Raw genomic sequence first — 13,424 nt, forward strand, 5'->3', positions numbered from 1 at the left:
CTGTGTTTTTTGTAGACATATGCCTATTCGAGTTTAGCCCGGAAACAAAAAAGGAAAAAACGAGGGAATCATGAGTAGGCTTCGGATCAGCATATGGTGGAAATGTCCAAAGTTTCCCTAAATATACAGTTCAATTCGGCATATTTTTTTGTGTGAATGAGCATTTAAGTTTAAGTAAGTATAAGCGATTTCGTTGTATGGCTGGTTGCCGAATCATATGTGTGATGAGTAAAACCGTCGCGATGCAATAGTAAAATAGAACTCTCCACGAGATTGACATGTTAATCTCGTAGATGCCGGCGCTGCATTGATAGGCCATTTTAACGTAATTCCCCGAAGAACATCCTATTCCAAAGAGTACAGAATCGGGCCCTGAATTTTAACGAAACAAATCACGCTCTGTTGCCAGTAAAGCGTTTCTTTCAAAAATCTTGCAGACATTCATTCTTTACACTTAAACATACGGTTTCGTTTAAAATTGTAGTGATTCAGTTTAACTCAACTGTTGTATGTTTAAAGAATGCTTAACTGTTCATTGCAGCACAGTGTAGACAGGCCTGTTTACTACTTTTTAATTCTAAAAGATAAAAGAATTGAGCGTCGTGTTGGTTGCATAGTAGTGTAATTGGTTGCAAAATATCACAATGTTATCTTCTACATATAAAGCCTTATAAAAATACTGAAAAAAACTCTATATGGCTTATTCCTACGCTAAAACTACTATTACAAATATGAGAAACATTAAGAGTTTTCGATTTTATTGGCTATAATTAATAAATGCAATCAATACAAGACTTGAAAACGAGAAGTATTTTGATTCGAAATTCAGAGATAAAAGAATTCTAATCAAGGTCGAAGTGCGCTCATTTTTAAATACTTAAATATGATAATCTAGAGTACTATTCCTTTTAAATCAGTCTAACAACAGGAAACGGTTATACCATACCGAAACCTTCGGTTCCTTCACTGATGGCCAGAAGTAGAGCTTTTTCGAAGTGCTCGTAAGAGTCGTAGTCTGGCAGGCAAAGTTGATTAAAACTGTAACAAAAATTTGATCAGTAGTTAAAAATTGATGGAACATGGCGGTAGGAATTTCCCCAAACTTACCACGTATGCGCAGTGGGTAAATTTCCAAACGTGGGAGCTGCGGTAATTTGAAATCTTGGAGTCAGTTCCGCGAATCCGCCTGCTGGTAACTGCGAGCACCCAGTAACAAACTGCAACAAACGGGCTATTTCCTCTTGGGTGAAATTACCGACAGCCGCCCAAAACCAACCCACTACTCGCCTAAATTCGGATGAATCTCCGTTTAGAACGTGATGGGCACGCAAGTCGGCCGAGCTGTATTGGCCAGTTCCACAGAGCAATAGCTGGAAGGCCCGTTGGGAAATTAACTTTAATTCAAAATTTCAGGGTAATTTACTTACTTCCAGTTCGTTTTCGTCGAAGATGCTCAGCAAATTGTCGGGGATTAACTCATTAAGACCTTTGAGGAAAGCTTCCAATTCGTCTTTGACTTTGGTGGCCAGCTTATACTGCGCCAAGGCGTCTAAGTACTGCAATTTTGTGCAGTCTTTCACTCGAATTTTCGTTCCGTTGGGCACCAATTCGACCTGCAGTTGTACAAGTTTATAAACAATAAAGGAAAACCTGTTTGTAGTACCGCTCTGTCCAACTGCCCTGTATCATCATATTCTTCTTCAACAAAATAGACCTCAGTCTCGATTTCGTCTATATTGTTTTCTAATAGGTATTTAATTTTGGTTAAATAGAGATCCGGATCATCTTGCTCGAAATACTGAAAAGTAATAGTAAATCAAAAAAGCAATAAAGCATGAAGCTCAAAAGTACTTTGTAGTGAACCCGAAGACCAATGACTTGAGCCAAAAACGATCTCGTAAATCTTGCTCTCACTAGTTGCCTGTAGGACCCTCCCAAAGCAGTTTCATAAAGACATTTGCCAACCACTACACAAAGGAAAAAATATATTTTTGGGGAAAAGAAGAGATGAATATGGAGCACCTTTTCCAGCAAATTCGTAATGCTTCAGTTTCAAACTGGGAGGTCTATTAGGGTTGGGATGAACTAGCGACTGTTGCCCTTCGTGGAAACTACAAAATAACCCATGTTTGGCGTCAAAGAGTTGGGCGCAGATGAGCTCGAACCATTCTCGTTGCAGTCCGCCCCAATCGATTCCTGCAGATAACAAAAACGGACCATAAAATGCTTATTAATCCTTATTTCATCATATAAAGAAATTCTTAGCCGTTCTGTTACCGTTACTTCACATTTAATTATTGCGTGTGTATATAGCACTACCTTGTTCTCCTGAGAACGTAATTTCAAAATTCTTGCACCAGTCCGAAACTGAAAAGTTTTTGGTGGATTTCATACTGCTTTCCAGCAATTTATCCCTTTTTACTTCCATCGCCAGCTTCTCACGGTAGTGTTTCTGGTGGTATTTTCTCACTTCGTGATAGAAAAAATCTTGTTTGTCCTGCAATACTTTCGTGAAGATTCGACTTCATTTCTGAGGTTGAAATTGCTTACTTTAAAAGTTTCAGAACCTCCCATATTCTTGAGCAGAAATTGCGCGAAAGTTGCAGCTATAACGTTTCGCTCCTTTGAAATTAGCTCAATTCGCGGTTGGCAACCGTCGTCGATTAAAAATGAATCGTTGCCCTTGTCGGTCAGCTTGAGAGTTTCCGATTGAAATATGAACTAAAAAAGATGTGTGAGTTACGGAACATGATCGCTTAATGGAGTAGTACCTTAGTCGATGGGCATAACCTGAAGGTGAATAATCTCTTTGGTATAAATCTCAGAATTAGCTCTTTGACTATCAGTTGCTTCGGAGATACGTAACACAGCACCTTTTTGGGCTTAACTAGAACGTCGCCTTTGACGCTGATCAGTTTCGCGTCGTAGCAGATATTGTGGCTTTTTATCGCCACGTTTTTTTGGACTAAAGTTGAATCCACACCTGAAACACTGTTAATAATCGAAAATCGGGATTATCACTAAAACTTACTGTTTAAAACGATAATGTCGAAGTCCCCATTATGAAGCTCCGTCCCATTGTACTTAATCGTGGCATGGTAACATCCCTCTTTGGCAAATTTCAACTGAACGCTCACTCTGTTTGTGTTCCAGTCATAGTCTAAAGTTACCGAATAGTTGTCCTCGCAATCCATTATACTATTTTGCGAAGAGGTTCCTAAAGGAGTTATTTGAACTAAATAACCCTGAAACAGCTGATTGATTAGTCTTTGTATAGTTTTGGGACAAATCCACGTACCTCTGTGGGGGTACGATCGGAATCATATTTACAAATGTTGCCATACTCATCTCTCGGCTCGATGAATAAGAGATGAGCCACGCTGGCTGTACAAACTACAGTGCTACAGTGTCTGATCACTACAGTGCGTTGTGCGTACGCCGGTCCCGCCACGAACGCTGTAAAAAAGGGGCTTCCGGCCACGTGATGGTTATTGACCATGACCGAAACCCTGTAGAGGTTTCTTTGCAATTTCATTTTCAGTAGAGCTGAATTTACTTACCGGTATTGGCCGGCATGGCGGACGGTAAACATGACTTTAGCCACGTTTGCGCTATTAGGGTCAGTCGGGGACCCCAGTTCTGTTATTACATTCAACTAAAGAGGAGAGGAATTAATTAAATGAAAACACAGAAAAAAGTAACCAACCTTCCTGGTACCCCCAGTAATATCTACATTAAAATTGTCAGTATCACAGATCGGATAAGGCTGCCCATTGCGTTGATAAAAGTTCACAGTGAAGCACGTGGTTTGCCCTACCGGGTGCGGCAAATTCCACTTGAAATGCACCTTTAAGGAGATATTTAATGAGAGAAAATAATAATTGAGAAGCGAACACAAAAACCTTGCAGTTAGATGGATGGAGGTACTTTCCAGTGACATACTGCAATAAGGTATGCTTGGCTTCCGGAGCTAAGGACGGCTGCGTCATGGCTGCTAATGTGACCAGTCCAGCTACAGATACTGAAACCACCAACATGCCACCTAGGAACACCCCCCTCCCAAATTAATGAAAACCTGAAAACACTCCATTACGAAATACCCCATGTCCAAGCGTCCTGATGGTTGCTGCTCTTCACCACCTCCGACCAGAGATCAGCCTTCAGTCTGTCCAGGTCCCCTTTGGAAGTCGGCAACGATTGCCGCGCCGCCGACCAATCCCCTACGTCTTTGTTGAAGACCTGCTTAGCCTTGTTGTCCTCCAACCAATAAGCGTCCTCCAATCGGGTCACTCCCACTGCTAACAACCTAGCCAAGTAACCTTGTAGGCCATGCCTGGCCAACCAGTGGCGCAACACCAGGCGTTGTTGCAGGGCAGCGGCGGCTTCACGAAGACGCTGCTCATCGGGAGCTGGGAGTTCTGGCAGTTCTTCGGGTTGGGTAGCAAGAGATATACCTAGTAAAAACGGAGTGATATGAGTTATGTTTAATCGAAGATAATTTGACAGTCGAAAAGTGGGCCATTTCGCTCCTAGGGCAAATGTTTGGAAAAATTGGAATGAGCGCTCACTCTGAGCTTGAGCGCTCATGAAGCGGGGATGGCGATTTTCTAATGGTCTAGATGGCTGGAATTTCTAGTCTGAGCGTTTGCCATCTGTTCGGCGAAGTTTAAGGGAAAAAGCGAGCCCTAAACTTGGCAGAGAAGTTTGTATATATAAACTTTGTCCCAGTTTCGGTTAATTGCTGGCACGGTCTTGATTCGCGCAGAACAAACCAGTTGTTACATGAACAACGTTAATAAATCATCTAGGACATGCTGCGACAAGGCAGAACACATTTACCTTCTAGGAAATGAGAACAAAACGAAAGGGTGTAAAACGGTAATTTAAAATTTACCATAATATATCAAATTTCGCATTTGAAGTCGGCCGGGATTCTCGCTTTGTCGAGAGATGCAGCAAGTTGCGACAATTACTGCAAATTGGAAAATGTACGGTTTAAATTGAATGAAACGTTGACAAGGTAGCAATTATCCGTTATAATCCCAAAACACGCGCTACGTGACGCTGCAGAATAATTCGATATTTCGGAACAAAAATGGAGCATGCCACCGCTGACCTCATTAATAGTCAGTGTTGGCACAAGGAAAGTTCACTTGCCCCATCCATTATGGATAGCAACAACAAATCCAGAGCTTATCGACCCTAGTCAAGCCGTTTTCTTCATCGATTCTAGATTATATTTGTAAATAATCAATGACCTGGTGTCCCTGAGGCACTTACCAGAAGACACACTGTTGGACGGTTGCATGGTCATTCCGATTGAGCATATTTCGTTTTCGTCGTCGAAGATGCCGGACATCGTTCTCCGTACTTACAACTATCCGATATGTTACTTTCTAATGGACGATTTCTGTAATATGAGGACTGTTTCTTGTACTAAACGATTTCATCACAAAAATGGATTTTTTTAATCAGCTCCGAACTGCGTCCCACAGGAAAAAGGCTTTGATGACCTGTTTATTCGTTACAGCTCAAAAACCGTCCAGGGAAAAAAATTGTGCGCCCATGCAGAGATTTATGAATCCTGGAATTTCAGTGCCACTCCGGGAATCGCTCTGAAGTGGTGTTTGGCTTAGGCAGAGAGGTACAAGAAGTATAGAGAATTTCCACAAGCACCGGATTCCTTGGATTATTAATTAAACCTGCCCTAAGGGAAACACTATAAAGCTGTATTCACTCGAAACTGAAGTTGGGAATACACTGGAAATCAATGGGCAATCATTACTCTTATATGAGTAATGATAACGGATGAGGAAGGTCAGAAAAGATATTAATATTCCTGGCTTCAAAATAGCATTTTAAGTGATTCATTACTTCCATTAGGTCCTCGATTAAGTCAGACTCCGAGCCAAAAAGGGATATGGATTTTTTGATAATGCACTGAGAAAGTTGATAAATGGACGTGAAGATTGATCGTTGGTCAAGTAATTTTAATGCGAATTAATGATATTTAAAGAAGATACACGAAAAGAACTTTTTTTAAACAATTTGAAGAACAAGGGAAACTTTTTGAACTGGAGCGGTTGAACTTTTCGGAAGAAACCGCGGTGGACACGCGCGCTTCGGACAGGGCTCCGAACCTGGCCAGTCGTCGGGACGCCGTGGCAAAGACTGCTGCAGCCCCGGGGTCTTCCAACAATGGATACGCGACGCAGTGACGTCATACATTTCCACGTTGCAGAACGACGAAGCGAAGACCCCTGCTGGGTGTTAGGCTAATGGACCACTTAGAGCTTTACCTCTAATCGCTCTAATTGTCCGACTGAGGCAGGGTTAATAAATGACCGTTACGTGATAAGGGATGATTTTGCTTTTGAAATTAATAAGATTGAGTCCCTTAGGAATCAGGCAAAACAAACACGAATCTTCTAAGTTTTGATTTGCGAAATATGGCCTGAATACAGATGAGTCCCAATGGGAGCGAAGGTGCTGAGACTAGAAAAATTGAAATAGTCAATTTAGCCTAATGGGATGCTTCTGAAACTCCCGATTTTATGTTGAAGAGAATATTGCCCTTCTTAGGGTTTTTGTAGCTCGCTGCTTTGCAGCCCTGGCTCTCACTCAAGCCCGGAATTTAAACCTCACTTGCAGAAAAAAAGAAAGATAGATTAGATTTATTCTGAGTGGGAGCGTCTCAATATCAATTAAAGCGAACTCGGAAAATTCTATTTACAGATTTCACTAAAATTGTAAGAAAATCTGATAGTTGGATCTGTAAAGTTGCATTTAAAAACTCACACCGTTGAATGTGAAGTTGCACTGAGTCGCCATTAGACTGTCATTGACGATTAACTGATTTTATGTTGGCACTCATAGAAAACCCACAGCACGGCATCACCGATTGCGTTGCAGATTTCCCTGTATATGAGCACTAGGGGTTTGCTGTCATTATAACATTAGGGCATTTGCTATGGAGGTCAAAATTTGTGAAGTTCAGGCTTATCTGATCTCTGACTTGACAACTCTCAGTCTTAAAATACATTGTATTGAATTGGATGGATTAATAGTAGTTCTCCACTGCAACCCGAGGTTTACTGTGGTCATTTAAAATGCAAGGGCAGCTATAAAAATTTGATGAGATGGTTTTTGAATATATGTTCACACTCAAGGATCAATCCATAAGTGGGTTTTGTGTTCCACTCACTCAGAAGTTTATTCTTTCTCCATGCTTAACGTTACACCATTCAAACAACCATTTCCTATTTCGAATAAAGGTCTTGTATGTATTTATTCCACTCAAAATGTCTCTCTTTCATTGATTTTCGTCCAGCACTGTACATATAATCTCTCACTTGTCAAAGTTAATCACTTGACTATGATCAAATCTTTCGATAATTTTATTTGGTTTAATTTTAGATAAAATAACCCACTAATACTTACCTAACAAAGGACTCCTGGATTGCTATATAGTTGTCAGCTAATGAATATGACCACTTGTGCTTGGGCACTTGCAATTTACACAACAATTAAATATTACAGGCAATCAATAAAGCGGTGAATTGATTGATTAATTGTAATGTTTAAACAACTTAATAAAGATAAGGAAGCGAAGTTATAATGGTGGTGGCTTTTAGCATACATTAAAGGCTACTTAATTAACTGAATTAATTTGAAGGCGACAAAAAGAAACGTGTCTGGGTTCTCAACTTGAATTGTCCCTGTTCAATTGTTGCTTTGTGCTCTTACATTTCTAAATCCCCTTGGGCGTGTTGGAGTTAAGCGTTTGTTTATAAACGAAATAAACCTATCATAATTAAGGGAAAGCTTACCGTTTCTTCTGAAAACAACGACGTGCCTTTCCAGCCCGAACTCTTTCAGCCACTTTAGCACATCCTTTTCCAGAGACTCTTTCACGTTTTTGGACAAAGAAGCTCGAAAACTAAAATAGACTGTAGGGATAAAAATAATAAATGAAATCGCTAACAATTTGACTTTGGCACTGTTCTGCATAATAATAATTACTGTGGTGTTTACATTTTAAAAACGCGAATAATGGGATGATTCCGGTCAGGAAACTTATGTGAAAATAATCAAATAACAGCTGATTTTGATTGATTAGTGTTTTCAAGGGGAATCAATAGTTAATAAGTGTAGCGACATCTGTTGATAAGGGGTAGTAATGTTATAAATTGATTTAAAAGGTCTTTTGTTCTCTGTCCGCTAATGGGAGTTTTTATACAATTTACATTAGAGGGCGTAGCAATACCTCTGACTGTAATTGAACTATTTGATGTTTGAGGTTTTGTTATGATTTAAAATATGATTTCTTATTTATATGTTTTATACTTAAAATTGTTAAGTAATAATAGGACTATACTGAAAAATTTCATCGTAAGTTTCAATTCTTAAATGTTTCATCAATATCAATCAAAATCAAGTTTCTTCAATAGTAGTAATTCAGAGTCCGAAATCTAAGTAGATACTTTCATTAGCAAAGGGGTTTGTGTTGGCCCCAAATTCAGAAAACATTTTAATTCAATTACATTTGGTAAGTCTTTTAACCAGCCTTCCTTATCTGCGTTAATGCTGCTTAAGCCAAATCTTAATTCTACAAGATTTCTGCTTTATCGCTAACCATAGCCTTTTTGCATGTTATCCACAAATTATTTAAATTGAATCCACATAGATTCTATTGGATACCATACAAACAAAACTTAAGTTAAATATCTTTTTCTAAATATTTAACTAATTTAACTAACACTTTTTAATTTTTATTTTATCTCAATTTTAATATACAATATGATCAAAGGAATTCTCAAGTTGCCTCTCTTCCCTGATCTTTGTTTGCAATAGCAGGCTTTCGAGAACTCCGATCCTAACGTCCATGTCAATAATTTCAGCCTTAACCTTTCCAATGGTTTTCTTGATGTTCACTAAAGGAGCTAAATAGAACGAACACATCACCACCCTTACTTTACACTGTGTAAGAACATACTTCCATCCGTCATGGAACTTCCCCGTTCTTCCATTTGCTGCTTTATCGATTCTACCTTGTCATTCAGGTTGTTGAGCTCCCGGTTTCGCTCCGCAACCCCCGTGCTAATGCTGCGGTATTTCTGTTTGATTTTCGATAATTGATCTTGCAAAGTCCTTATTTTTGTACGAAAAAGTGTCAATCTTACTAGTTTTTTATATATTTATAGATTATTTACCTGTAATTGTCTAAAACGGTTTCCAGTTCTCTATTTAAGTACTTTTCTCTATTCCCAATTTTGTCTAGTGTGGAGCTGATTTCTTTATGCAACTTTTCCAGTTGGTTTTTGGTGGGTGTTAAAGTCTCGTCTATGTTATTTTTGTAGTTTCTCATTTGTTCTAGATGGGACCTAAAATTACATTTTAATCACCAATTTTCCCAATCAATCCAAAAATACTACCTCCAATCCCTGTTTTCATTTTTAATTGTAACCTTCAGTAAAGGAAGAACCCTTTCTACCTCCAACTTCCAACTCTCCTCATCAATGGTGCTTTTTAAGTCAATTTGTTGCAATTCACTTTTAGCCTAAAACTCATTTTTATGTACAATACTATTAACCAATAACATGAACACACAAACTCACTGGTTTGATATTGTCTAATCGAAATATATTTTCATCATCAGAATCATCAGAATAAGCAGCAATCATCTCTTCCTCAACTCTATCTAAATTAAGCTCAGACTCATCATCAATAATTTCAGTTTCTTGCTCCTTTTCTTCAGGCGGATTTGGTCTGAATTAACACACATTCTAGTATGAGTGATTTGGAGGACATTCAAAAGAAACTGGTCAATTTTTGCCAAATCCTACCCCAGCATGTCCAAACATGGAAGGATACTTTAGTAGCCATGCAAGATCCTCTAAGGGCTTTATGCAACTTTTGTGAGCAGCTGCATTCAGTGGAGGAGGCTCATATAACATATATAGAAAATTTTGAAATCATACAGAGGGACTTACAAGTGAAAATATTAGGTTTATATGCACTTCCTGATGGGAACTGAATAGTTGGCTTACAAGAACAAGTTTTAGGTCATATAGAGGAGGAATTGGAAGCTTTAAAACCCCAAATAGAGCGACTTAATAAATACAATCATGACCTGAAAAATAAATTGACAACCCTGGAAAGGGCCACCATAGATTTAGATTGGGATTTGAAATCTTCAGTTTTACAGGGCAGCCCCATCCAGCCACCTCTAGACAAACTATTACAAATGGCATATGAGTTTTGGATATTCTTTTCAGAAGCCTTAAAGAATATGAATAATAATTTGAAAACAGTTAATGTTAGGGATGAAAAGTCAATGGATAAATGCCAGAAGGCCTTAAAAGTGGATTTAGCAGATAATAATAAAGTGTATGCTCTTTTAGCAATAACCCAGTATATAATAAATGAAAAGGCCGTGATGTGAATCAGATATGTCTTACGTTTGGAATGTGAGGTTTTGCTTTGTGATGGCAACATTAGCAAGGAAATCCAGAACCTCGACAACCTGCTCTCCCACTCCTTGTTTCAACTTATTTGCAGAGAAACCTACTTGCATTCCCTTCAAATCTTCCATTATAAAGTCTAATTTATATCACCCAAAGATTGAATTACCATTTCCTTTACTGCAGCTAAAATGGTATCGATAGTAGTGTTTGGATCATCAAATTCCTGAGGAGTAGAAAATTGTTTGCCAGCTTTCCGAATCAGCCATGCAGCTAGTATAGTGAAGAGATAGAATTGCTCTCCACTATTTTTTGTCACCACAAAGTAATATCTATGAGATATAGAATGAAAATTATAGAGTGAGAGGATAGAGAAGTGAAAAATGTAATATTGCTATTGGGTTTTACGTACTTATGTATGGGTTTGAGCTTTATTTCACTCAAAAAGTCTACTTCGTAGTTGAGTAATTTGAGTTTGTCGAGCAAATATTCCATTGCAACAAACGCAGTGTAAGGGTTTTCTTGTTCCTTTTCGGGGACTATTTTAGGCTCAATACGAATCATCTTTACAAATTTTTAAGTCTTGAATTTTAGGATTCTATAGAATAATTGAAGTTAAAGGTTTTTAGATCGATTGATTAATTTCCAATGTTTGTATCCTAATTTTGAAATTTGGCGGATAAAGTCACATGACTGTCACTGACGGGTAAATTAGTGCCGAATTAATACATTCTTGTCATTTTTTATTCAGTGGTAATAGAAAAGGACAAAATCACTTTCTGGTTTACTTCAAAAGTGACGTGTATCTAACCTCTAAAATGGGTTTTAAACCTAACCTCAATTTTTGTTTTATTTTCATTAAGTTAAAATATAAAATGTGATTTTGTTAACCGGCTCTGAACATAAAAGAATGTTAAAATGAACAACTTTTACGCAATATTGGATTGTGCTCCGGATGCAACTGCTGCCGAAATCAAGAGAAACTATCAGCGTTTGGTCAAAAAACATCACCCAGATAAAGGAGCACAGACAACCGATAAGTTTCAGCTCATAGACAAGGCCTACAAAACTTTAAAAGACGAAAAGTCTCGGAAGGACTATGACTCCTCTTTACTTGCCGATAGATGCAGGCACGAATCTCGTATTTATGTGGAACTGTCCAAAAACAAGTTAGTTTTAAACAACGAAGGTGTTGCTTTATATCCTTGCCAATGTGGTGAACAATTCATAATTGAGCAGGAACATCTTCGTGAGCCTGAATGTATTATTGAATGCAGTGAGTGTTCAAATTGTGTCGCAATTAGATAATACCATAGACTGAGAAAATATCCTTTTAATGATATATTAAAAGTAATTTATACTACGTTAGTAGTAAATCAGTGTATATTTGACAATAAAACTGTCGTCACCTATTTCACTTCCCAAAACAGCTGTTTCACAGGTCGAGTGAAACATAAAGAATCAGTGAAGGCAGACCCTAAAAATAATTGTTGTAATCTCATTATGTGTCTAATGTAGCATATCATTTACCTGCTCCACAGCTAATAAAACTTATCACTCTTAAATTAGGACAACATTCTGTGATCTTTCTTAACCCAATATCTGTGATATTGTGGCAATTGTCTATGCTCAGTTCATTGAGTGTTTGACTGCATTTCCCCTCTACAAATGCAGCAATGCCCTCATCAGTGACCTAGTAATATTCCAAGCAAATGGGGCTTCTAATGGGAAGATTGAACAGATAAATATATATCACATACCTGTGTTTCAGAGATTTTTAACCATTCCAATTCCATATTGCTTAAAAATTCCAAACCTTTGTCAGAGATGTTCTGACATCCCCCTATGTTTATTCCATTAATTTTTTTACAATATGTTGAAAGAATCCTTAGAATATCATCAGTAACAGCATCACTCTTCATAGCAATGAAAATGTTTAGGTTTTTAGTTTGCATTAGTAGCTTTGAAAGGCCTTAAATATGATCAATTTCTATCAAAAGGTAATTGAAAATCTATTAATTAATACCCTCACTGGTGAACTGGCAAATACTGCCATTTTCTGTAAGGTCCAATCTTTTCAAATTTGAACATGAACTCAGTATGTCGAGAATTTCATCACTGACTAATATGCAAGTTAGATTCACTTGACTTGTCCTGTCATTGGCAAAGGCTTTAAGGTAATCATTGAAAACTGGGCTTCTAAGTAATTGTTTGGTGAACTGTAATCTCTTTAGCAGGAGATTTTTAATTGATGAGGGTAAGATTGTGAGTTCTTCCAATTGGAAATCGGTTAAATGGTTTAATATGTAGTCAAGTGTACTGGAAAGAATTTCTTTTACTTCAGGTTTTTGTAAAGGTTTTGATTAAGCTTACATTGAAAACAAGGAATTGACCGAGGACAAATAGTATCTAGTTGACATTGTCGGCGCTATAATTGGATGAGCTTCACATTTTATTCTTTTAACCTCATGGTCTTTCGACGATCAAACGCGTTATTTCACTCAAAAACTCATGGCGTACCGATACCGAGCGGAACTGAATGATAAAATTAAAAATTGTTTTTTCTGTGACGTTTATGATGTCATTCGTTGTTTTGATTTTGCTTAGTTCGTACTGCGCAGGTTTGTTTTCTTGTTTTGACCCACTCGTTACCAGTTTATCAAAAATTTAAGATATTCCAATAATCGTTGCATCTATTTTAAATTTTCGTTAATATGCTTTTTTAAGAAACTTCTAACAAAAAAAATTATCCAGCATTTCCCCAGCCTTAAATAATGTGTTTAAGTAAATATCTGTCAAAGAGAAGGCCGAACGATGGCCGAATTATTGCAAGTGTCTTTGTTCGTAATGGCAGCTCACAATGTGTGGGACGAAGATAGATATTATAGTCCGCCATTTTGTGTCTTTCTTTTCAACACTGCGCGGCATATTTAAAAATGCTATGCTAGTAATTTGGGTTTC

The 13,424-nt window shown here is 37.9% G+C and overlaps 3 protein-coding genes across 5 annotated transcripts; 1 reads left to right on the forward strand and 2 right to left on the reverse strand.

The window, feature by feature from the left end:
- Nucleotides 1-607: 607 nt before the first annotated feature.
- Nucleotides 608-8,115, reverse strand: LOC136416013 (apoptosis-resistant E3 ubiquitin protein ligase 1-like). Its single transcript, XM_066400969.1, has 16 exons — nucleotides 7,830-8,115; nucleotides 4,101-4,454; nucleotides 3,903-4,042; nucleotides 3,707-3,847; nucleotides 3,561-3,655; nucleotides 3,299-3,509; nucleotides 3,032-3,245; nucleotides 2,772-2,983; nucleotides 2,551-2,721; nucleotides 2,320-2,497; nucleotides 2,023-2,196; nucleotides 1,852-1,967; nucleotides 1,664-1,798; nucleotides 1,428-1,613; nucleotides 1,108-1,370; nucleotides 608-1,038 (listed from the first exon to the last, which is right to left on the reverse strand). Exons 1-16 carry the CDS (start codon nucleotides 8,008-8,010, stop codon nucleotides 936-938), a joined length of 2,874 nt encoding a protein of 957 aa, XP_066257066.1. The 5' UTR covers nucleotides 8,011-8,115; the 3' UTR covers nucleotides 608-935.
- Nucleotides 8,116-8,351: 236 nt separating this feature from the next.
- On the forward strand, nucleotides 8,352-10,448 carry LOC136416099 (uncharacterized). Of its 3 annotated transcripts, XM_066401109.1 has the most exons (4): nucleotides 8,374-8,391; nucleotides 8,451-8,548; nucleotides 9,758-10,007; nucleotides 10,065-10,448. In XM_066401109.1, exons 3-4 carry the CDS (start codon nucleotides 9,791-9,793, stop codon nucleotides 10,442-10,444), a joined length of 597 nt encoding a protein of 198 aa, XP_066257206.1. In that variant the 5' UTR covers nucleotides 8,374-8,391; nucleotides 8,451-8,548; nucleotides 9,758-9,790; the 3' UTR covers nucleotides 10,445-10,448. The 3 variants fall into 3 exon arrangements, with proteins under 3 accessions (XP_066257209.1, XP_066257207.1, XP_066257206.1); XM_066401112.1 differs by having other exon boundaries at nucleotides 8,352-8,548; nucleotides 9,790-10,007; XM_066401110.1 differs by having other exon boundaries at nucleotides 8,353-8,548; nucleotides 9,737-10,007.
- IFT57 (intraflagellar transport 57) lies at nucleotides 8,762-13,010 on the reverse strand. Its single transcript, XM_066401425.1, has 13 exons — nucleotides 12,837-13,010; nucleotides 12,490-12,782; nucleotides 12,224-12,435; nucleotides 11,994-12,156; nucleotides 11,876-11,940; nucleotides 10,876-11,036; nucleotides 10,633-10,795; nucleotides 10,461-10,579; nucleotides 9,618-9,768; nucleotides 9,435-9,559; nucleotides 9,213-9,383; nucleotides 8,996-9,150; nucleotides 8,762-8,942 (listed from the first exon to the last, which is right to left on the reverse strand). The coding sequence occupies exons 1-13, from the start codon at nucleotides 12,881-12,883 to the stop codon at nucleotides 8,788-8,790; spliced, it is 1,980 nt and encodes a 659-aa protein (XP_066257522.1). The 5' UTR covers nucleotides 12,884-13,010; the 3' UTR covers nucleotides 8,762-8,787.
- Nucleotides 13,011-13,424: the final 414 nt, after the last annotated feature.

The sequence above is a fragment of the Euwallacea similis genome, chromosome 22, assembly GCF_039881205.1.
Source record: "Euwallacea similis isolate ESF13 chromosome 22, ESF131.1, whole genome shotgun sequence".
NCBI classification, from domain to species: Eukaryota; Metazoa; Arthropoda; class Insecta; order Coleoptera; family Curculionidae; genus Euwallacea; species Euwallacea similis.

What these genes read in the sequence shown, in the direction of transcription:
- LOC136416013 (XM_066400969.1), bottom strand. Translation starts at nt 8,010, where the DNA reads ATGCAGAACAGTGCCAAAGTCAAATTGTTAGCGATTTCATTTATTATT. An exon ending in TCAGGACGCTTGGACATGGG is followed by an intron (nt 4,043 to 4,100) that starts GTATTTCGTAAT and finishes GGGTGTTCCTAG; the next exon opens with GTGGCATGTTGGTGGTTTCA. An exon ending in TCGACGAAAACGAACTGGAA is followed by an intron (nt 1,371 to 1,427) that starts GTAAGTAAATTA and finishes CGGGCCTTCCAG; the next exon opens with CTATTGCTCTGTGGAACTGG.
- IFT57 (XM_066401425.1), bottom strand. Translation starts at nt 12,883, where the DNA reads ATGTCAACTAGATACTATTTGTCCTCGGTCAATTCCTTGTTTTCAAT. An exon ending in GATTAGACAATATCAAACCA is followed by an intron (nt 9,560 to 9,617) that starts GTGAGTTTGTGT and finishes AATGAGTTTTAG; the next exon opens with GCTAAAAGTGAATTGCAACA. An exon ending in ACCGTTTTAGACAATTACAG is followed by an intron (nt 9,151 to 9,212) that starts GTAAATAATCTA and finishes TACAAAAATAAG; the next exon opens with GACTTTGCAAGATCAATTAT.
- LOC136416099 (XM_066401112.1), top strand. Translation starts at nt 9,791, where the DNA reads ATGAGTGATTTGGAGGACATTCAAAAGAAACTGGTCAATTTTTGCCAA. An exon ending in CTTACAAGTGAAAATATTAG is followed by an intron (nt 10,008 to 10,064) that starts GTTTATATGCAC and finishes AACAAGTTTTAG; the next exon opens with GTCATATAGAGGAGGAATTG.